General features: G+C 48.9%; 2 protein-coding genes across 3 annotated transcripts in view; one reads left to right on the forward strand and one right to left on the reverse strand.

Annotated features, from left to right (window-relative positions):
- On the forward strand, positions 1–20,152 carry LOC116952616 (motile sperm domain-containing protein 1-like). Of its 2 annotated transcripts, none has more exons than XM_032972148.2 (8): positions 1–300; positions 9,074–9,314; positions 12,763–12,913; positions 13,532–13,607; positions 14,533–14,722; positions 15,538–15,649; positions 16,352–16,513; positions 17,863–20,152. In XM_032972148.2, the coding sequence occupies exons 2-8, from the start codon at positions 9,201–9,203 to the stop codon at positions 17,892–17,894; spliced, it is 837 nt and encodes a 278-aa protein (XP_032828039.1). In that variant the 5' UTR covers positions 1–300; positions 9,074–9,200; the 3' UTR covers positions 17,895–20,152. The 2 variants fall into 2 exon arrangements, with proteins under 2 accessions (XP_032828039.1, XP_032828041.1); XM_032972150.2 differs by having other exon boundaries at positions 3–300; positions 16,355–16,513.
- Positions 19,659–24,687, reverse strand: part of LOC116952615 (divergent protein kinase domain 2A-like) — a 9,793-nt gene continuing 4,764 nt past the window's right edge. The window contains exons 4-5 of the mRNA XM_032972147.2: positions 23,326–23,629; positions 19,659–22,843 (exon numbers count right to left, since the gene is read on the reverse strand). Of these exons, the coding sequence (XP_032828038.1) occupies positions 22,374–22,843; positions 23,326–23,629 (774 nt within the window). The 3' untranslated portion in view covers positions 19,659–22,373. The remainder of the gene's footprint in view (positions 22,844–23,325; positions 23,630–24,687) is intronic.

Below are 24,687 nucleotides of genomic sequence, written 5' to 3' on the forward strand. Positions count from 1 at the left end.
TAGGAGGTTTCTCCCTGAGTAAGATGGCCGCTGCGGGGTGGGGGGTTACGTGGCCGTAGGAGAAAGCGGAGTGTCCCGTATCTGGTGTGGGATTTCAAATCGCGGCTCCTTTGTCTCTGTGTAGTTGTTTGCGAGTCGCCTTTCTCCTCGATGTCGCGACATCGTCGACGGCGGTGCTAAGAGCGGCAACGAGCAAGAGGGGCGACACTAAAGGGCGGCTCGAGCAAGCGAGCGAGAGCGAGAAAAAAAGGGGGGGAGGGGGGGGCGAGAGCGTAAGGAGGCGGAGTGGCCGCAGAGGAGGTGAGTGACCCCCTTCGCTTTGCCGGGATGATGGTGACAATCGCCGGGATGATGGTGACAATCGCCATGCCTCTGATCTCGGTGTCTCCCCCGGGGCTCGGCGTGGCGCGAGGGGGGGGGGTCTCAGGATCAGGTGGTCAATCTCTGATCGTGACCCTGCCCCTTGCAGGCCATGCTTCAAGAGGTCACTGCTATCGGGTTTGTGACGTGATTGCTGGGGCAAGGGGAGATCTGGTTGAGGTCCTGGACCACCCTGACCCATTGTTTGAAGGGGTCACCGGCTGTGTGTTGTGGTGTGTAGGTCACGAGTGTGACCCTTGCCACGTAACCCACGTATCTCGGGGAGGCTGGGGGTCAGCGCACCGCCGATTAGCGGGTACGGTGATAAAGAAGTTCAACGTAGTACCGCACAGGTGTGTAAGCTTAACACTTAGGCTTTCGCGACCAATATCTATAATACAGTTTATTTTTATCGATTAGATCGCGTAAAAATATATAAGTGTGTCGTTAAACCCGCCACCACCCGACGCAGCCAATTCGTAAGGTTTGTCACGTAAACAGAACAGGTGCGTTAGGACGTGGCAGACGAGTCAAGGCCATGAGCCCTTCACTTGGTTACGAATTGAATATTCGAGGCATCACTTTGTGCGTGCTGCGTTCAGTCTTTGTTGTCGCCTTACCCTGTTTCGTTGTCAGGCGAGAGTTGCACGCACTTCGTGGCATGCTGTGCCCTGTGTTGTTGTGTTGTGGGGGGGTGGGCAGCAGTGGTTAGGGCGCACTGCGCTAAGAACCCGGCCACCTAGGTTCGATTCCCGACCACGGCGACCACGGCCACCGAGTGCCATCCGCACCAATGCCACCCACCCCATCACTTGGGTGAAGTATGGTCAAGCAAACTCCGTGACTGACGGCGGTGGGTTGGTTAAGAGCTTGCTGTATGAGGTGTGGGTGGAATACGTCTCGTTTAACTATTCACAGTACCTCTGCGAGTGTCGCCCTCTGATAAAAGGTTTGTGGTTGGTCACAATTTCCAATTGGCATAAGATTAAGCCACTCTGTAAAGGGCGATAATGTTTACCGCTGCTGGCTTAAGGCTCCCCCCCCCCCCACACACGGTGTTGATCACGGGGGTTGTTTGACCATACTTCACCACGCTGGTCACCACACGTACCTGGCAAACCCCTACCTTATTACAGACCAATTCAGATCTTATTGGTCACACCGTGCCCCTATAAATCTCAACGTTCATCCCACACAGTCGGATCACAAGGGAGAAACAGAAACAAACAGACAAAACCCCATTGTTTTTGTGCCCCTATTGAAACGGCTGTACGCCGTATGGACCTTAACACTCAATTTCCACGTACAAGAATACGGGGTATACCGTGTATGGGTTGACAGCTGTGAGTGCGGTGAAGGGATGGGTTAGCCGGGTTCATGGATCGCCACACTCACCCCTTCACTCGACCCCAGTGTGATAGCACACTAGCAATACGTAACACACCGCCTTTTGCATATTAAAAGCTGCATGTTGTAACGGTAAAAATATAGTGAACATCGCGCACACGGTGAAGCAATTGGCATTGCAATGCGGTAATGTAATCGCGTGCCCACCGGGTGACTGAATAGCTCCCGAGTTGCTGGGGTGGAGGGGGGGGTCATCTGAGTGTAACGCGGTGGTGCATTCCTCCGTCACACGCGATCGGCTTCACCAACCTGGCACAGCTGGCCGGCATGGGTGAAGAAGTAAGTGGTGGTCGTCGTCGCGTGAAGTTCCACTAAATCCAGAGGACGTGGCTCGGGTCACAGGCAGGACCGTGAGAGATGGGGGGGGGGCAGCGGAAGGCTTGGGTTGACCATGGAAGATGATGATGGTGGTGGTGATAATGTAAAGCAAAGGCTCACTCAGATGTGTAATAATGGATATATCCCCCCCCTCCTCCCCCTGAAATGTTGAGACATGTTATTTTTTTCTATATACACTACAGTTCATTTGTTAATAAGTGTGAAATTAAGATTTTTTTTCTCTCCATAAATGTGAAATCGCAAGTAAGTAAATAATACATAATCATTGGTGTATATTTAACTTTAGAGTATGGATGCATGCATGTTGAACTTATTTTGCACCGTACGTAGCCAACCGTGTTATTTGGAGTAGAATACATGTACAAGGTACAATAGATATGAGACAGTACAAATAGCAAATACACAGGAGACAATAGGCAGTGCTGATAAGGCAGTACAGACAACACCAGTCTCCACAGATGAGACGGCACATGTATGTACGGTATGTTGAACTTCTTTCGCACCGTACGTGGCCAACCGTGCTAATCGGAGGTGCAACAATTCAGGAAAACCTATTTCAGGCTCGGCACTCTTGGTAGGAAAGCAATTTGCCACCCTCGAAAATGTTTAGGCTTGGCGTGCCACCGCTGTAAAGGGTCCGTGACGTTATTTACAATTTGACATGACGAACGCTATGTGCCATACACACTGTCGTTACACTTGTTGACGCAGGTCTCTTGACTCTTTTTTTTTCAGGAGGAACCTGCCAAGTCTTCGCAGTAGGGCGACGATTGGTTGCTCTGCGTACCGTAATCCCAATTGAGTAGTTTGCGAGTGATTTCAAAAATGTGGTGAATGATGGACACCGGCACTCAATGGCCTAACTCTTGCGAATTATTCCATGGAATCTTTAACGTGAAGCATACGGCGTGTATATATTTTTGGATCGTACGCTACCGCAGTATTTATCAGGGTGGCCACTGGATTCGAACGTTGAAAAGTGGCTAACTCACTACCGCTGGGCAACGTATATGTGTGTGCGTTTGGAAAACTGCGTATTGTATGTAACAGACAAATGTGTATCTGTCCATGTAACAAAAAAAACATTTAATGTTTAACCCATCATCAAAGCTGTAGCCTGTGAAGCGTTTTCTGCTGGGCTGCCATTTGATACACATAGTACAGTGGTTTGGGGCATGTGGCAGCTCTGGTTTGGAAATTGTGTCACTTTCCAAGAGATAGTGAATATCTGTGGATGTGCGCCTTGTTAAATAAAGTCAACCGGATTAAATTAACAAAAAATATCTCAGTGGAGCGTACGAACTTACCCGCACGTAAGGGAATGTGTGTAACATTGTACTGAATGTGGCTTGAGAGCAATTGCAGCTGATGTTGACATAATGCTTTTGTGTACATTTTAGTGTGCTGTGTTGGCATGGAAAAATGAACATTGCTGGCAGCCGGAGTTTACTGGGTTTTAAAACAAATGGTAATTTAAGAGGCTAAACAGTGCATGCTCGCACTATTGAGGCAAGGTGTCTTACTATAACAGTGGCTGTGTTAGTGGTTGGCGCACCTCACAGTGAGCTGGGCACGACAAGTTTAATTCCAGGCCATGGCTAACATCAGTGGCGAGTCATATCAGAAAACTGTTGCTGCCACCCATCCCCTTTCACCAACCCACACTCACCAGCGTGCTGAGGTGTGGTCAAACAATCCCTCATTAACCTAGACAGTGTGAGGAGGGCCCTAAATCCAGCAGTGGATTGGCAGTGAATACTGTAGTAACAATCTTAACATCGTCATCACTGCCAGTGTGACTTCTGTCCAAGATATCCGTGCCACCAAGTGATCGATGTGACATTTTTGTTTCTCAAGAGCGAGCATTCAAAATTGAACCGTCGTCGCCGTGCTCAATCCACGGCTAGACAAACGAAAAAGGCCTTCCCCATCACTCACACAAATCCTGCAATTGAACACCGATACCGCCACCTCCTGCGCGATGCGCACTCGAGAATGCTTCTTTTCAGCATGGATATTTACACTGCGTAACATTGCACATACGAGCTGATTTAAAATAATGGTGGTGGTGGTAGTAGTAGTAGTGTTAACAAAATAACAGTGACGAAAAGGCGCACATGTTGAGCCATTCGCCCAAGGGATTATGTAATGACAGTCATAAACAGCTGTTTTTGGAGGGGGGGGGGAGGGTGGTTTGGGGGGTTCCGAGTGGTAAACACGAGCACGTGGGTGCTTACGGCTTCCACCCCCCACAACATTCCACTGACGACGTCACTGGTGAGATTTTCACTTAAAAACATCAACAAACCGACTATTAAACTTGGATGGTTTTTTTCTCTCTCTCTCTCAGCAGCTAAAAAAACAACCCCGAGGCTGTTGGGCGGTGAACGACCCTGTCCGGTTTGACGCGTTGGGGCTGTGATCAGATCGTTAACATTCGTGATTGTTAGTCCACACTTGTGATTAAACGCTTATTAGTTTACCACGTAGCAGGCTTTCGCGATCAATATTATTAATAATAAAGTTTTTTTTGCGTTAGATCGCGTAATGATAAATGTGTCGTAACCCTCCACCACCCGACACAGCCAATTAGTGAGGGATTTGTCACGTAAATGGCGTTTTGTTTACGTGACAAATCCCTTACTAATTGGCTGTGTCGGGTGGTGGAGGGTTACGATACATTTACACTTATGCGATCTAACCCAAAAAACTTTTATTATGAACGGTTATTAGTTCACGTGTGTGTTTGTAAAAAAAAAGATTTACATTTGGGGTTATGATTCCATGAACACTTGAAGTTGTTAAACCTTCAGCGTTTTAGGATATTAGCTATCACTCAAGTTCAGCACTTGAGATTAATAATCATGTATCTTTTGCCGTTGTTAAGCAGTTTATAACACTCAAAAGTATTCAATGCAACAGTTAAAAATTCGTGTTAAATTAATACTTATTGTTTCACATTAGTTTATTAAAATCACTGCAGTTTACGCTTGAGACACATGCCTCGTGAACACTGGAGATGCGTGTACATGTACTTAACAATTTATCGATCACAGGGTTAAACACCGAGGTGACATGGGAGCGTGTACGGCGTTTGTTTAAAGTGCCGAAAGTGTTTACTCGAGTCCAATGTTTTCCGTCTGCATGCGCGTTCCGTGACGCTATTCACCGGGCAGCATTGATGTCAACAAGGCCAAACGCAGCTCACCCTTTGTCTGAACTTTCTTCGTCACGAGGCTTTGGGGAGACCCTGGCGTTCGGTACGATGCAGCAAGGGCAAGTGTTGTTTGGCGCTGGAGTAAAATACAAGCGATTTAAATGTTACAGGGTGGAGCGGTGGTGCAAGTTGGTAAGCAAATTCACTGGACAGGGTGGTTCAGATGTCTTGTGACCCCCCCCCCCCGCCAAAATTCATTAACCTCTATTTTTTTTCTTCCTTTGCTCATTCGTTTCTGCTTTCACACCCATTGGTATGGAAAAATATTAAGTTTTAGATAATTAAATGGGGGTCACAAGACATCTGGACCATGCTGTTGTACTCTGTGGATGTGAAGACCTGAGTTAATTTCCCGGCCACGGCTAACACCAGCGGCAAGTCACGTCCGAACACCATCACCTCCCCCCACTTCCCCAGCCCGCACTGACCAGCATGGTGAAGTATGGTCAAACAACGGCCATGACTTACATTGTGTGGGGAGACCGTCATCGGGGACATGGCTGTAGATCCATTGCTGAATGAGGGCCTTCCAATACCGTATAGCAGTCGTGTGGGGGCTGTCGGACAAGCAATTTAGAGGGTGATGCATTCTGTGCTCGGTAAGAAAATGAGGGACAAAATAGTATAAATCGGAAGTCATTCTTGGAGAGAGTAATATGTGTGGGCTATGAATCATGTTAGCTCTACTTCATGGTCCACGTACCTTCCCAATTTCTATTAATTTTCATGAATTTTTGTGATGATCAAATATAAAGATTCGCCATTGTCTCATTTCCACGTTCTGTGTTGTGCTCGCTGGATAATTTGCGTTGCCTTATTTGCACCGTCTCGTTTGTAATAATGGTAAGAAGAATGATTTATTTAGGATAAAGTGCCGTCTGTTACACTGCGATGTCTCGGAGTGCTTTACACGCGACGATAAGCGACGTGCACCTCAACTCAACACATTTGAAAGGGCACCCCCAGTGGCAGCTGTCCCTGTGCGGCACAGGGTGACGCGGCAACCTAGCCCCCCAAAAGCGGACTCGAGAGTCTGAGATTAAAGGGGCGGTGATTGCCGCTGTGTGTAATCCCAATTGAGTAATTTGTGAGTAATTTGCGAGCAATTTTCGAATCTGGTAAATTTGGACCTTGCTGCCGGCACACAACACTGCGTGTTGTTGTTGTTCCCACCCTCACCTCCCAATCAGCACGGTTGGCTGCGTACGGTGCAAAAGAAGTTCAACATACAGTAACATACATGTACCGTCTCATCTGTACATTCTGGTATTTTGTCGGTGCTGCCTTATCGGTACTATCTATCATCTCCTGTGTACTTGCTATTGGAACTGTCTCATATGTATTGCACCTTGCATTCTATCTCGTTTGTATTGTGTATACTATTTTGTTAGTTGTTTTAGTTGATCATTATTTCTGACCATTGGCCTTCAGGAAACGTTAATGTAGATTTTGTCTACAAATTCCGACGAAGAGCAGTACTGCAGTCTCAAGCGGAGTTTTAGCTTTTCAATGTTGTTTACTCACGTTTTGATCTGCAATCGCTTCCCTTCTCAGTCACCCTTTGCTTATAGCTCCAATACCCCTTTTGTCTGGCACTTCGAGATTGTACTACCGCATGGGAAGCCCACGAACTCATGGTCCACGTCAAATCACATCCACCGCACAGAGCCTGGCAGATGCGGATACCTGATGGACAAATAGAAAATAAAACAACTCCTCAGTGTCCGACTGTGCTCATCCAGAACAGACCGTACAACATATAACGATGCAATGGCCTGATCCGCAAATAAGAATCGGAATCCTTATTTATCCCGGAGAAATCCGATGAGCTAAGAGACTCTTTTTCACAGATTCCCAGTCGTTTTCCTGATTAAACAAATGCCGATGGTAAACATTGTTCGAGAAAGCCATTTTACTGCCGGAATAACACGAACAGGATTTGGAGGCATGACAAAATGTTTGTTTGTCTCCATTTTTTGTCAGTGTGCCACTACGAAGGAGACATCACCACAGCGATATACACTGCTCCTGGCACGCTTGTCTGGCTTGACCACCTGAATGTGAAATTGTAGTTGTTGCATCTACATCGACAGCCGTACGAAAGAAGACTGCGTCGGAGGCATGGTATAAATAAGTGATCATGGTAAATCGTAAATATTACAAGCGGGACCTTCTAACGTGCAAAATTCTATCACGAGTGGAACAATCTATTTTAATCAATGAAGCGTTACCTTCTATTTATATTTGACAGTGCGCCTCCTATTATAGAGAGGGGCTCACATTCTCGGTTTGTGGATTTTAGCAAGATGCTTTCGTAGATAGCGTAGATGATCCAGATGCTTTCTGGTATTTTAATTAACAGGTTTATATCATTAAGAGCCTACGGTCAGACGGTGGTCACCAGTCTAAAACCATTTGAACGTAGTACTGCAATCGCCCTCTTCCAATTTGCGCTGCAGGGAATTTAATATTTAGCTTTGATTGAGCATTGCTTTATGTTTGTGCAATATTTTCAATTCCTCACGTGATGGTGTGTTTGTTATTGTGTGTTGGCCTTATTGTCCGCACAGTAGGTGGCACAGGTAGTGCATCGGCCAGTCATCTCAGTCAGTCGACCCATGGCACCTGAGTCTGCCCCGTGACCTCCTGCAAGCGGACGTTCGTCACTTAACGTGGCCTTAATGTGCACATAGCTTGGCACAAGCCCCGTGGTTACGTCACCGCCACTTAATGGCGAATGGCGAATGGCGGTTGTTGTTGGTCTTTTGACTTAATTGCTGTACAGTAAAATTTAGATTTAAAGCTTTCGTGACTGCAAGGATTCATCGTCTTTGGTTCTTTCGGTAAAGTCACGCAGAATGAGAATAACATAATAAAGTAAAATAAGACAATAAAATTCTCACGACGTTTCGGCCACAACACAAGTAGCCTTCTTCAGGTGAAGGAACAAAACTGTCGGGACAGAGCTTCAATGAACGCTGCTAAGATTCGTAGCGTCTTTTAAGCTGGTTGAGAGAAGTGAGGCACCTTGACAAAGGGGTTTACATATCACACATAATTTCAATGCTAAATTCTCCTATTTGATATGTAAACCCCTTTGTCAAGGTGCCTCACTTCTCTCAACCAGCTTAAAAAGACGCTACGAATCTTAGCAGCGTTCATTGAAGCTCTGTCCCGACAGTTTTGTTCTTTTCACCTGAAGAAGGCCACTTGTGTTGTGGCCAAAACGTCGTGAGAATTTTATAGTCTTATTTTATTTTATTATTTTATTCTCATTCTACGTGACTTTACCGAAAGAACCAAAGACGACGCTGTACAGCACTTTGATTTGTTTGCTTTTCTTTTTGGCATTCCGGAGAGTCGGGGTCACTCTTGCCAATGAGACTGTCCCGGTCTCCTGAGCTCTCGCCTTAGTATTGAGCAGGGCTCTCCTGTAGCCAACCCCTGGCTCACTCACCAGCCTACGAGATGAGGAGGAGATGAAGACGAAGCCTTTCCTCGGTTATCCCAGTGGCTCTCTTTGCAAAAGTACTTGCAATTCTACATTCCTGCGGCAGCTGTAAATCATAGAAACGAAAACTGATCTATTATTGAATTGAATCATGCCGTTTGAACGTTTGGGTGGTATTCCCCCCTCCCTGCCCACCCCCTTCCCCCCCCCCCCCCCACTTGACCCAGCTCTTACCAGGGCCCCCCACCTCCCCCAAGCTGTCTCTTCAATCCCGGCTCTTGTCTCCTCCTTCTGTACAGACACGATGGCGAGCACACCGGGCTGTTGATGGCTGCCACGATGGAGCTCTAGGCGTGGTGGTGGTGGTGGTGGTGGCGGTGGTGGGGGCCGGGGGCGGCCGAGGTCGGCGGTTGGAGGCCGGCGAGAATGCGGCGACGCAGCCTGCAGGGACGCATCGAAAGTCTGGGGGGCGGTGGAGCGGCGCGGGGGGCGGGGGGCCGTGTGCTCCGCTCGGCCTCTCCCGAGGAGCGCACGTCCCTGGTGAGGTCCAGCACGGCACGGTGTCACCACAGCTGCTGCTGGTGTTATTCTTCTTCTTTTTCTTCTTCCGTATGGCTGATGTAGATGCAGAGCAACAAGTACAATTCTACATTTGGGTGGTCAAGCCAGTTAATGGCGTCAGGAGTAGAGGCAGTGTGTCACTTTGATGTCTCCCTTCGTATTTGTGGATCGGGCATTGCGTCATTATGTGTGCTATGGTCTGTTCTGGATGGTCATAGTCGCACGCTGGAGAGTTTTTAAGTTTTAATTCGTGCATCAGGTATCCGCATCTGCTGCCATGGTTTGTGCAGTGGATGCGGTTTGGGGTGGACCATGAGTTTCCTGGAAGATCAAATCCAGGGATCTTCTGCGTTGAGTCTTTCACAAGGTGTTTGCTTGTGGGTTGTTGTTGTTGTTGCTATTGCAGATACATTAACTAATGCGTGTGACTGGCGGTGGCGGGCTGCGACTTCCACAGCAACCAATCGCGCATGGGTGCACCGTGTGACCCGGCACCCCCAGCCCCACAGAGCCAGTCTGGAAATACCACAGCCAGGTGGTGCCTCAAGTGACCAGGGGATCTCAAGTTGCCACCTGTCCCGGTGTTTTGTTCTCAGGATCGCCTTTTTTTTCTACCGAGGTAGCCTTTCGTACAGGAAACGTACTCGCAGAGCAAGCGATGTTTTGTCACCATCACAGGTCGAATGTCGGGAAGGAGCCTCGCTTAAACTCTACAAAAGTCACTACAAGCTCCAACTTTGTTTTTTGTTGTTTAATCATGACATTGGTGTTATGTCACGAGAGCAAGTGTTCAGCCAGATCTCTTAATAGAGCCAGCATGGCAGTCCAACCAATATTTAAACTTGCCACAGCTGGAATTTTTGCCAATTTTAAGTAGGAAAAAAATAATATCTGATTGTCTTTTTTGTTCATTCATCGGTGACTTGGTTGAAGCCATCACCCCACGACACTTGTGAGCACGGTTTAACCATGGGCGGTTGAAACTCTAATTTTAACCCGGGATCTCGGCTGTTCCGGCTGAGTGCGTTGACTGCTGGACCACCTGGCCACCTCCATTCTAGACTACGGAAGACGTGGCAACCCAAAAAACAAACGTCTCTTGATTTGTGTGTCCTCGGTCTCCCCTTGGTGAGTCCAAAGCTAAATTCATCTTAAAGTCACTGAAACTCAGGCTTTGAACCGCAGTCAGCTGCTCTGTCACCAAAGTCCAGTGATGTCGCTGCATCTGCCACAGGGATGGAGGAATGCTGCGTTCTAGGCAGGTGCTGGGTGAGTTTGTCGCGACTTGGAGAGGCCTTCATCCAGCAGCGAATTGACCACAGCTGGTGATGATAATTGCGACGAAAACAAAATGTTTTGCTGTTGTTGTAAGGCATTATGACTGCTTTCAGACATAGTTTAAGCAGCGCTTCGTGGTGGAATCACAGCGGGACAGGTGGCGTTCATGCACAGGGCGCGCGCGAGACGAAATATACGCTCCGCCTGTTTTGGGAAGGCCGCGTGCTCTTGAGGACAAGCGCGCTTTCACTGTACGTAACCGGAGCCGTGGCGCAGTGCCTCCCTGTAATTATACCGGCACCAGCGCATCGCCACGCTTGCCTCCACACGGTTTCGTCCGCAGCTGTTGTCGTCGTCGCCGTCGTCAGCCACGATCAATCCACTGCCGGGGTGAAGGCCTCCCCAGGCCGACGCCATCTCTTTCGGCCCTGCGATGCGACGTCCCGCCGAGCTCCTGCCCGCAAGCTGATTCCGTCGCTCCAACCACACAGCGGACGTCCTCTCGGGCGTGTTCCCTCCGGCGTGTTCCCCTGCTTTGGCTGCCGCTCTTGTCATTAGTCTCGATCACTCGCGATGTGTTCTCCTCAAGCTCGCGTGTTTTTATCAGCGGTCGATACGATGTCTCGAACGATGCTTGTGTTCTTTGCGATACGTGTTAATTATCATAATAAAGGTTTTTGGGTTAGATCGCCGAAGTATAAATGCGTCGTAACCATCCACCACCCGACACAGCCAATTATTAAGGGATTTGTCACATAAACAAAACGCCAAATAGTTACTATTTCAGCCCACCGGTGTGTTGGAGAGTAAATCCACAACATTTACAATTTGAGTACGCCGTTTCTCTGGTAATTACAGAGATCAGAGGTGGAGGAGGGCGGGGGGGGGGGGCTGTTATAATTGTATAATAGGTTCGTAATTAGTTAATTAGGACGTGTTTCCTCGATACGGAATTAAAAGTGTAAGATGTATTACATAATAATACGCTTCCAGGCTGCACTCAGCATGTAGCTGTCAGAGCGGTTAAAATTATTTGTATTTCTCTCAATTTCAATGGATTCTCGAATTAGTCTTGGCCGAAAGAACCAAAGAGTATGGATTCCTGCAGTCACGAAAGCTTCAAATCAAGATCCAAATCAAGACAGTAACAATTAGTTTTACACAACACTTCAGCGTTATAATCGCCCCCCCCTCCTCCGTCTCTGATCTCTGCACCTGATTGGGTTCAGATGATGACGTCGTCAAATCGCCCGATAATGCTGGATCTAATTACCAGCGAAACGTCACGGTAATCAAATTGTAAATGTTGTGGATTTACTCTCCAACACACCGGTGGGCTGAAGTAGTAAACTATTTGGCGTTTTTTTTTTACGTGACAAATCCCTTACTAATTGGCTGTGTCGGGTGGTGGAGGGTTACGACACATTTATACTCACGCGATCTAACCCAGAAACCTAAATTATGAATAATATTGGTCGCGAGAGCCTACGTGTGTGAACTCTCCCTGTCTCTTGTAGCAATTCCAAGTATGCACGTCTTCATAACTCCTTTGCACACCTTTCTGCTATTTCACCTTTTCACTTTTGCAGCGTTGGAACTGCATGAAGGTCTCCGCACTTGGCAGAGACTGTATACTGGGTTCTGTTTGTAGGTTGGCAGGTGAAACGCTGACACTCTGGGAGTGCCTTTCGAACACTCAGGGCATTGTGTCCGCACGCGATATTATTTATATATTTTTTTCTACAGTGCTCTTTGAAAGCAACCGTTTACTCACGGCAAGGTCAACATCATTCTGCCGGCGAAACGGCTCTGGCGGAGGACAGACTGCGTTCTATATGCCCTCTTTTCGGAGAAATGTTTGCCAGGCTGTTCCCATTTGCACCCAGGATTTAAACAATAATTCTACGTTATGAAGGCAGGGAGCAAATGGGGAGACTTTGGAGCAATGAAAGGAAGTACGGTACAAAAATGAACGGTCTATTAATTGACAAAGCATCCGGCCTTTTCAGTAAACACATTCATACAGTCTAATTTACAAATGTTTGCATTATCTGTTTTTGTTTTGCCCGGGCCACTCTGCCACCCCCCCACCCCCCCCCCCCCCCCCCCGGTTGTTGACCGCACTCCGGGCTTTGTTTGCGGCGAGCAGGCGGCTGGCGAGGGGGCCTCAGTGCCGGGGGGACTCGTGCTGCCCGTGTTCGTCTTCCCCACGGAGCTCAGCTTCTTTGCGGATGACCAGCGCTCGCACAAGCAGCTCCTCACCATCTACAACCCCTACGACTTCCCCCTGCACTTCAAGGGTGCGGCGGAGGCGGCGGCGGCGCCGTCAAGTGGCACCTGTGTTTGTTAGGCGTGATGCGGCCGCGTAGATCGAAAAACTTCCCAGGGTTTTTAGATCCGCGGCCCTACATTGGATCCGCCACTGGCACGACACTGGCACGACACCCCTTCAAGCGGAAAGTTAAAACAATACAAATCCAAAATAATACTTGCACTTTCTATTGGATGTATTTAGTTTTTAGTTTGTTGTCCTTCCCCCGCACCTCCGATTATCACAGTTGGCTCCATACGAAATTCAACGTCGATACATTTGTTGCAAGCACAAGAATCAATTTGGATGTGTGTCAATGGTTCGTTGCATGCCTAAACATCGTGGTTGAAGATTCCATTTCATGCCTCAGTGACTCGGGTCAAACTACGAGCGCAGGAGGCAAACGGGCGGTGGTCGGGTGGGTCTCGGCGTGATGTTCAGTGGCGTGGGTGGGCGAGCGAGTGAGCGGGCGACAGAATAAGAGAACGAGTGGGCGAGTGGGCGAGTGAGTGAGAGGGTCAACCGAGCGAATGGGTAGCGGGGCAGACAAGTCGGAGAGTAAACGGACGGGCGAGCAAATGAAGTTTCGCTGTCTGTGTGTCTGCAGTCCTTTGCACGGCCCCCACACGCTACACGGTGGTGGACGCAGAGGGGACGGTGAAGGAGCAGTGTTGCGTGGACATGTGAGTCGCCCACGCCCGGACGACCCCCGCCACTCGCACCGGGGGAGACTAAAGCTGCCGAGACGGGCGTTCGCGCGTTTGATTGCCAGACGATGGAAGCACAGAAATCTGATGTTTTAAGTTAGCGTGTGGTAATCGCAAGCAGCCAGTCCGGTCCGTGAAGCGTGGTTGTTCACTCACCGGGCCAGGTCACGCCCTCTCGAAAAACTAATTTGTTTTCGTGTTATGAAACGGCTGAAGTTGATGTTTGAAAAGGGGAATTTATTTTGCGTGCTCACGTTCAGCCTGTTGGGGCTATTGTTGTGAGCGAGCATCTTTGAAGGCTGGAATGGCGCATGAGAGGGTGGTGTGATCGGCACTACGCCCGACCACTCTTGTATCCCCAGTGTTGATGTTTACACACCCTCAGCACGGAATCGTTTCAAACGACATCGGGGAGGTCCAGGACTGGTTCAGATATTCACCACTGTTATTGGACACGAGCGGGAATCGAACTCGGGTGACCGGGTTTCGTAGTAGTAATCGATAGTAGTAATCGTAGTAGTAATCGATAGTAGTAATCGATAGTAGTAATCGTAGTAGTAATCGATAAACTACCGCTCGTTCGCAAATGCACAGATCCCCCATATAGCCCTAACAGACTGTTGGAGCTGTTAGTAAGCACCTCTGAAGGCCAGCATGGCACACGAGGGGGTGGTTGGCACACACCACACCCGGCCGCCTTTGTCTCACTAGTGGCGATGTTGACACGCCGCACCAGGTACTCATTTGAGGCCTAATCGACCTCGGGGAGGCCCAGGACCGGTTCAGATAATCGTCACTGGGTGTTGGCGGTGAGCGGCAAACAAACTCGGGTTGTCAAGTTCGTAGCGCAGCATAGCGCTAACCACTACACTGCCGCTCCTCCACATGCACGCACACGCAGCACCATCCGGCACCACGCGGCCAGCCTCGCCGAGCACGTGGGGGAGACGGACAAGTTCCGCCTGGTGGTGTACGGCACCAGCGGCGGCGCCGAGGGGCGGAGGGAGATCGTCGCGACGCTGCACGCGACTGCCACGCAGGCGGGGCGCGGCGCGGACGACGGAGCCATGTCACTGCCCGCGCGCCTCGAGGTGTGGGTCGCCCGCCCGTGTCGTCATCGTCTTCGTCGTTCTTAAACGTTGCTTACCAACAATAATAATGGCGGTCATAGTCATAATCGTTGATACGGCGTCGCAACAAACGCCTCGGCACCTGAAAGTCGCCTTTGCGTCACGCGTCATCTCAAACGTTTGAAGGGCGTGGCCCAGTGGCAGCCGTTCCTGTGCGTCACAAGGCGGCTCGGCACCTGGCCTGCAGGCGGACATTAATATGCCAGCAAGGGGCAATGATCGCCATGTGTTGTCATCGCAATTGAGTCATTCATTCGCGGTGTAATTCTTTTCGAATTTGAAGAATTTGGACCGTGGCGCCCGCTCGTTTCGAAAGACATGTTTTGCGTCCCCTGTGAAGCAGACCGTGCGTATTTATGGTCCGTACATTCACAGTAATAACCAATAAATTGTACTAATAAAACCAGTGCTAGGTGTTTTATTGTCAATACATAACTACACTATGCTTAATTATCGTGTTACAACAGCACATGGGAGACACAGGTAATTATCGCTCACACTGCATCGTATAGTATGGGTCGACTGTGGTCTCTGTGTAAGTCTATGGGTCTGTATGTAAGTGTAATTGTGAATGGTGAAGTGCCGTCCCCCCATTGCTCACGTCACCGCTCATCGTGCAATACAGGAGGTACAAATGGTATCTGGTGACCCCAGAACGTGTCTAATACACCGATCAATGGGGTGGCGTTCCACGCGCGCGGGTGTGCATGTATGCAGAACTACTTTCCGCATCGTACGTAGCCAACCGTGCTAATCGGAGGTGCGTGTGTTGGCAGAGGGGAGGAGCTTCGGCGCAGAGAGACGCGGGGCGACAGAAGGCCGGAGAGAGGGCGGCAGCTGCAGTGCGGGAAGCCGACTCCATATTTGAGCGCGCTCACTACACACGCGGTACCGCCACTGCACGCCGCAAAACACCGCATCGCATTCGATTCACGTGCTTCTCTCGGCAAGGCAGTTGACATAGCGAGCAGGTTTACTCAAATACCACCACCCCCGCCCGCCCGCCACAGCAAGGCAAATGGGTAGACCTCGGTCGATTGGGAGGTAGCTTTTGGTAGGGTCAGGTGTGGGTATTCTTCCACCGACAACACATCTGCCTAGCATGGAAGTTGTAGGCCAAAATGCCGTTGAGTGGAGACCCTTCCACCAGCAGTAGCATGAGCAAGGAATTGCAGGGTTTTGTACCTTTGACACGAACACATTGAAACACAGCTGTAACCAAATTGGTATGCGGCCGATCTTGCCAGATCTCGAAAGCTAAAGCAGACTTGAGCCTGCATATAGTTCTTGGATGGTTGACCACTAAACCTATAAAAAAGTGCAATTGGTGGCTACGTTGTCAGCAGAGTGCAGGCCGTGCAACTGCACCGGGGCCCACATGCCGATAAGGGGGGAGAGGGTGGGGGCAGGGCCCCCCAGGCCCTAAGCTACTAAAAGAGAAACCCGGAGAGGGGGTGGGGGGGTGTCCCATTTCATTCCTCGCACCATGGCCCATGTCCAACCACCACAACGCCACCCACCGTTACCCTCGCTGACGCTGGCTGTTGCGCCATCCTTCTCTCTCTCCTGTACCCCGCGCGACGACCGCAGCAGGTGTGCGTGCGGGTAGCGGGGCCAGCTACTTGGTGATCCTGACGGGAGCGGTGTGCGTCGTGGCGCTGATGCTGCCCACGCTGGGTGACACGGGCTCCCTGCTGCCCCACTACCTGCACCTCACCGCCCACCAGAAGCTGGTCGCTGCCTATGTGCTGGGTATGGATTTAGGGTTGTCGAAAGTAGTTTTCTTGTTTTGAAACCTTTGCCGTTCCGCTGATGTACGTGTGCGTCATCGAAATTAAACCGGAAGAAAAAATTAAATGTAATCGGTACCGAGGCTCCCACAAGAATTTGTGTGGCAGTTTGGCACGGGCTATCGTACAGTGCGGCGGTGGTGTCGCTACGGTCCTCTGCAGTGAGTGCAATGTCTTTAAAAACAACAGCGCTATGCCTCTCTAAAATAACAGAGCCGCTTGCGCGTTCTGAGATTCAGAGGTGAATGGGACATTCCCCTGTGAATTTCAGACGTCTCGGACATGGGAAAGGGGTTAATTCGCGTTAAGCGCATTAATAATTGGAAGAGAAAAAAAACAAAAGTGGTTTCCGGTTTACCGCACGTATAGAAATGTTCAGCAATAAACATCGCACGTTTACATTTTTAACTGAAAAACAAAGGCCAGTGGCCACTGGTGTAACGGTTAAAACGCTGGACTTGAAATGCAGAGATCAAGGGTTAACTTCAATCTTCCGTCACGGCAGTCAAAATAATGGTGGTAAAGTTTTTTTTTTTAAATCCACCCCCACCGCCTCTCTACACACAGCAGCATAAATAAGTACTGCCCCAGGCAGTCGTTGGGCAGGTCACGTGTGGTGGGGTACAGCTGTGGACTGACAAAGGGCTGTTGGATAAAGTTAAATAAATAAAAATATCAAGAAATTGGGAATACCAAAGCTGTTCCAATTAACATTGTGACCCATGGACTACACTGAGTGGATGACTCGTGACCTGATTTTTAAACCCCCCGGTGCACGTCAACACGAAATTGGGCAAAGTGGGCTGTGAAGCACGGAATATACTACACCGCTTTTCACCATAATTTTAAAGTTATTTAAAATCCTTCGTCATCCTTAGGCTTAATCACTGTAATTAAAGTCCTTTTCCACTATCGGCGCATGTGGGCGTAAAGTTTCCGAATGTGTCTTTGATAGTCTCCCTTTGATGTTACGTAACTATTTTTGCGTTCTTTATTTTAATAACGTGACGTGTTAATGACTGCATTGCGTTTGATAACTAAATAAATAGATAATGCATTCTTGCGTTTTGAACGCACAGCTTGGATTTACAGTCACGATAGCCATCTGGATGTTGCCCATTTTCAACCGTTGAAACTGCATTTGCAGATGATGTGAAAAGTGATGGGCAGCGCATGTTTGTAGAACTTATTTTGCACTGTACGCAGCCAACCGTGCGAATCGGAAGTGCGGGGGAAGGACAACAAACTAAACACAAAAGCCAATTCTAACGAGCAGCGATTTCAAGCGGCGCTTGTCATTTGTGCCGGCAGGGCTCGTGACGATGCTCATTCTGCAGGCCTAAATCGGCACCGCCAACGACCTCGGCCGTGCACGACCCTGGACCGCTCGTCTCGGCCACATTTCAACTTCGCTGCAAATGGAGGCGGAGCACACATGCACCCTCGCACGCCAGCACGTACGCAGCCCTCCGATCAACCTTCCCGAGCACCCGTCGCCAAGCTCACAGGTTGTGCTCGTGGGGCTAGGCGAGACGGTGGCCTTAGCGCAGCGTGCGTACGTCGCTTAGCAGATATTAAAAAAAAAACACAATCGTACCGACCGCCAGTGCCGCACGTGGATTGCTCGGGGGATCGCCGTTCGCTTTCGCCGTCCCGTGGCGCGGTGTTTACGTGGAGCGTCGCGAGCGAGGACGCCAAGTTTCTCCCTGGTGGTCAAGCACTTGGGCCGCTTTCACTGAACTCCTTCGCGAGCACTCAAGTTCACGTTTCTCCCCGCCTGCTGCTGACCCACAAAGCTCTGTGGGACGCAGCAGCAGCAGCAGCAGCGTCGTCGTCGTCGACACGAAGCACATGCGCTGCATATCTCACTGGCGCTACTGTTGTTTTTGTGTGTGATGTGTAAACGCTAACCACAGCCGTCCACATGCACGTAATTTTTACCAGGGCTCTTTTCGCGAAAGTAAATACGTAAGGGCATTGCCGCGTCAAGTCATTGAAGGGAAACAATATAAATATGTATATAATTATCACGTAACCATCTTCCTATTAAAAAGTTGATGCAAAGCTCCTCAATGCATGCTTTTAGGATACTATATGCCTTCGGGGCAATAACTCTGGGCCAAATCGAATAGAAGGCATTAACCAGTATGTACAACAACAGCAAAAACTACAATTTTGATTCCGCTTGCATCTCCATGTAACCACCATGCAAAAAACGATGTGCACAAAACTGGTGTATAAAATATATTTCATGGACGGAAAAAACAAGTGCATGATACCTTGTATACAAATCTGCCAACGTTAAGTTAAAAACACAAATCTAAACCGCTGTTGTCCCGACACCCACGGAAGCGGCACATCAGGGGCATTGGGCGCGTCCTGCAGCAGTGAGGGTCTGCACTCGGAGACCTGTCGCGAGCCGTCCCGGCTCAAGAAACGCCATCGCGGCGACGACGAGGAGGAAGAGGCCTCGCGAATCCTCCGTGTTGCTCAACGGTTGTCTGGAGAACGGGGCGACCAGTCCGTCCCATCCCGCGTAAGCCCCCCCCCCCCCAGCCTGCGCCTGTGCAGGGAGCAAAGCGACCGCCTGCCACTGGGGCATGGGAGTTTTTTTTTTTTTTTAAACGGAGACCTCCGACGCCCGACGTGCCACAGTTGGTTTACCCTGCCACTGCGCCGCCGACGCGAGAATGCGCAGCGTGGGGTTTCGCGAAAGCGCAACGGGAGAAAAAAAATGTACAAACTTTCCTTCAAAGTGTGAAGTTGTCACGGACTACGCATCTCCTTGAGTGACAGAACATGCTGCGTATGTTATAATAATGTACAGCACCTTTGCCAAGCCACTGCTGGATGAAGTCCTCCCCATGCCGTGTGTTTGATCCTGACGTGTTTGACCATACTTTACCACACTAGTCAGTGCGGGTTTGGTGAATGTGAACGCAGTGTATTAAAACATTTTTTTTTTTAAATCTCTTGCCTTGCACGCTCGCACCGAGTCTGACGCGAGTGTGATCGTGTGTGGCGTTTTGAAACAATGCAGTTGACTCTGCAACTCAATGTTTTGTTAAGTTTACAATCGCTTGTGTGTATTTTTGTTGTCGTAAAACGTAGCCTTGATTTATCCATCGTCATTTTATCATAGAGGACCTTGTTTAAAGTTACATTAGCTGCCTGTGTGTTCAAAACTACAATACGCAATACCGACATGCAGGTCTCGAAGTATTTGAACTGTTCCGTTTACATTGTCTTATTGTATTTTTATTAAGAATTTCCAGCTAATTTACATTCACTGTAAATATTCAAATTCTTTGAAGTAGCAGGGCATTGCGACGTAGGGATTGCTATTGACTTGAAAAGTTCCATATCAAATCATGTAAATTATACAAATTCATACGCAGTACGAGTATGTAACATTACTCTTTGGCCATGTAAGCAGTTACAACATTAAAACTGAATAATAAATATTTGTAACGCTGTACATTTTATACGCGATTGTATCCTAACCACTGATACTCTTTAAAGATGGGCTGCCAATTTTTTTCACAAATTGTAACAACTTGCAATGAAACATAGAACTCAAATAAAGACCCCATAACACGTGTGTTGCATGAATTATGCAGTATTTTTTATTACGCATGTTTACCCAGGACTCTTTTGAGTCTCAAAAGTCTTTCAACAGTCCTAGCAAGTATTTGCAGCTGGGGCCACAAGTTGCTATGTGTAGTTCAAATTAAGTAATTTGCAGGTGACTTTCCAGCTTTGGGATTTTTGTCCAATACAAGTTATAGTGTATGTCCTTTTTTATGTACGAGAGGAAACTGGAGAGACCGGCGGAAATTCATGCAGAATAGGGGAAGAACATGACTCCATATAGAAAGGCAGCTGAGCCAGGAATCGAACCTAGGTCCTTGCTGTTTGACACTATCCTGTTCATATATACGATGCATATTAATTTTTCACTCCTTTCCCCAAATTCATGTACTGTCACAATTCAGGGTCACGATTTGATTCAAGGAACAATTTTTTTTGTTGCCACAATTTGTATCGTCTCATTCGTATTTTGTCTCAAGTTCCGTGTCATTCTGTCGCGATTGTTCCACATTGCGCATTCATTTCTTCACAGGTTCTTATGCGCACAATCGATCCATAATCAACCTTAACTGAAGAATCGTTATGTACTTATTGCGTATGCACCAGCGGCAATACTGGCTGTGCCCACTCAGGGCGTAAGTCAACGGGACATGTCACATTCACAATTCCACAGACAGCAGTGCATCTCCCTGCATCAGAACAGCTTCTGGAAGATGACACCACAATACATTCAGAGGCAATGCACCTCACATGCTCTGCTATAGGTGTTTATCACATGGATACATTAGTTTTTAGGCCTTGGTGCTGGTATAAGGCAACGTGACCAAAACAAATGTAATGTTTTTTCTTTCGTGCAGTCTGCTGACAAGACCTAAGACCATCAACTCAATTCGCATGAGGACGCGGTTGAACACAGAATTTCGGCGCTGCCGGTCCAACACTCTGACTGGTGTCGGGCCCCCTGAGTTACCCAGCCACCTTTGCGTTTCTGCACGTCGCTGCTTTTGCTGGCTTGCCCCGCATCGTCCATGGGCCAGAGCTGAAATTGGTACCACCGAAGGTAGCAAAATCTGAGTAGCACCGGTGTATTTACATGGCTAATAAGAGTGAATTATTTGATAACCCCCACTCATTTCAAATGGCGATCATATATAATTCACTGCTATTGGCCACATACAGAAATTGTAACCGCGAAAGCGATGCCACCTCAGGTAGTACTGACATGTGAGATACCCCACCGGCTGGGCTCATGGACTTGCGGCAGCGATACGCACGTCTTTCATCACACGTGGACACTGCAACCTGGTGTTGTGAAGCTGCATGGAAAAACGTGAATTATGGTTAAGGACATGGCCAGTATTTCAAGGAAAGTTTTCACCCGTGAGAGTGTTTGTTGGGGCCACACACCCTGCTGGTGATATCAAGAGCAAGTCAAAACCAGTACTGGAAAATGTTGGTCTGACAGGACTTAGATGGTCTTTTATTCTAACTATAAAACAATATCCTTTGTTTATTTTTAAATCCATGAGTTATTTGTACTGCATTGCAATGTGACCAGTGGTCCAAACCATGGTTTTCACAGGGAGTGAACTTACAATGGCTGGGCATTGCTTGATGTAAATGTGTATATACATATTGCAAGGTTTTTACATATTGCAAATGTTCAGCCATACACCCTGATCAACTATAAAAAATGAATAGTAAATGAACGTAAATTGTAAACTGTAGTCGTAGGAATATTGATAGAAGAAAGGTTTTTTATATATATACTTCATTGTTCTGAGCTTCACACAAAACTGTAAATATAATACTGCAACTTTAGGTCCGTTTTGTAAAATGTCTTCATATTCAGACTGTTGTGACACCATCGATGAACATCAACCCGCTGGAGTCGACGCAGGTGATCAAATCTTCACGTTATCACCACCTACAGCAACATCCTCTTCACACCTGGCCAACTCTCAACAGACTGGATGCTGTAAGTGTTTTAAAATGCAGCTCGCAAAATGTCTGCAAGGACAGCTACCACCGTGTCGCAGAAACGACCTTCATATTTGCTCGCATGATGAGTCACTGTAGTTTGATCCCATGATGATCTGCCATGAGAATAAGTATCGATTGTAGGCCTCAAGTGGTCGCGGGGTTGTCATGGGTCGGTTCTGGCCCTTGGGGCCTCTGGTTTCCCACAAAAGCCTTTTGCCGAATTCACCGAGGAGACAGCTGTGCCAGGCTCAGCCAAAAGGCACCACCGGCTCCTCCCATTTACCGTCGCCTTCGTTATTCCCGGCCAGCAGCTCCGCCAGGTACGCGCGGAGCTCCCGGGCCGCCTGCACCCTCCTCTCGCCGGGCCTCTCTCCGGCCCCGAGGCCGGGACGGCCCCTCGGATCAGCGCAGCGTTCCACGAGCCGGACCAGGCGGCCGGTGGAGGCGACGGCGCGCGGGGCCGAGTGGAGGAGCCCGCCGCGGCGGCCACGCCAGAGCGAGCGCGGCGACAGCAGGCTGCGGCACACGGCGTAGAAGTTGTGGTCGTGGTGCGCGCGCGTGCATAGCGCGTCACGCGAGAACGACAGGCAGCCCTCGCAGGCGCCGTCCGGCGGGGACGAGTCCATGGCGACAAGGTTGGGGCCACCGCCAGCGCCGCCAACGTCGTCGCCGTCCTCGCTGCCGCTCTCGTACCACTTGTCCCAGCCGTCGGGTTTTTCTGCACACCGTGGACACGTGTGCGTGTGTGTCTGAGTTACTATATTATTTTATTTTACCAGGCAAGACCCACTGAGCTATGTGGCACTTTGTCAAAAGCGACCAGCCACAAATGATAGCCAAATACTCTGAATGCATGTTTATAAATGTGGAGGGAAAAATCCACGCGACCACGGGGAAAACATGCAAACTCTAAATATACATCCATAATAATATACAGGCGTCAGGGATGGGATCGAACCCATGACATCCTGTATACAAGGCGAGGTCGCCACCATGTCGCCCCTAAAGTTACATCGAATACACAAACTTAGTAATGTATACAAGCCCTGCCCTCCACCCGCTAGAAATCTCCCACCATGGAGCCACCGCCTCTCTTCCCCACCCCCCCCCACCCGTGCAACGCCGCTTGCGGCACCGAGCCCCCGTCAGATCTCAACAACCAGGGCCCACGCCCTGCCCCCCCCGGCAGACAGTGCTCACCCTGCCGCAAGGCTCGCTTGTCCACCACGAGCACGTTCTCGGCATCCACCAGCACGACGCGGCCGTCGCGCTCGCCCACTGCGAAGTTGTCCGGCGTGACGTCGAGGGGGTAGAGCGCGTAGTCCAGGTCGTTGTCGCTGAGCTGCGAGGCGAGGTCCAGGAGCTGCGCGGCCAGATCGGCACGGCGTTGCCACGGCGCGTCCCACAGCTCCCAGAGCGTGGGCCCCACGAGGGCCTCGACCACGAGACGGCCGCAAGCGCCGTGGTATTTTGGGAAGGGCCAGCCCTCGTCCGCCGGGAAGCTCTGAGAGAGAGGCAGAGAGAGAATACAAAAATGAGGAAAATCATGGATACGAGTGGAGTCTGTACCGCTTTCCAAAATGCGTTCATTCCTTGGAAGTGCTTCATTTGGAGATAAAAAACGGGAGCGCTCCCATCAGGCGCACAGGATGCACTTTGTCCGTAGTCCACAATGAGACAACGGGGATTGGAGAGCAGCCGTCAGTAAGCCGCGAGCAACCATTTGATAATTTTTGCCAGTTTTCTGCGGAATAAGTCCCTAATAGCAACACAGATTTATACTCAAGTGTAATTTATACTGGATCATCATTGTGAGTTATCGTAACCTGCCTTAGTTTGCAAGTGTAAAACAAAATAGGGAAGGGTATTTAAACATGCAAATACAATCAAAATCAAATGCCTAGGGTGATGGGGAGGGGTCAAGGATGACCCCGATAACATAAAAACGAGATACAAAATAATATTAAATGATAGGAAAAGAGATTACAGATCACTTGAAGGGATCTCAGTCATTCTACCTTATTCCGAGGGTTATATATTTTCTCTGAGAGATTTGGATGGATTCTTCATCTCATAACATGACACATGGCATGTGTATATGCAGGGATGAAGGACTTCCCATGCTCAGTGCGAGTTGCTGAAGGCATGGATCACAGACACGAGAAAATAACCAGTACTATATATTTTGCTGCACTGCCGTCTGCTACCCACAACGTTCTAATAGCACAAACAGGGTGAAGCTATATTCTTAGCTCTTTCGGTAAAGTCACGTTGAAGGGAAACAATAAAATAATAAAATATATATAAAACAATAAAAATTCTCACGACGTTTCGACCATAACACAGTCATCAGGTGCATCGGTCCGCATTAATTTATTTATTTTAAAACGGTGTATTTTATTTAGTCCTTATAAATAAACTGCCAAATCGCTGCGCGTGGCGCTGACGTTTTTTAAATAAATAAATAACCACACCGTTTTATTATAAATAAATTAATGTGAAAACCGACACACCTGATGACGACCGTTTGTGTTATGGTCGAAACGTCGTGAGAATTTTTAA

The sequence above is a fragment of the Petromyzon marinus genome, chromosome 47 (assembly GCF_048934315.1).
Source record: "Petromyzon marinus isolate PM22_M1 ecotype Great Lakes invasive population chromosome 47, UKy_Petmar_22M1.pri1.0, whole genome shotgun sequence".
NCBI lineage: Eukaryota > Metazoa > Chordata > Hyperoartia > Petromyzontiformes > Petromyzontidae > Petromyzon > Petromyzon marinus.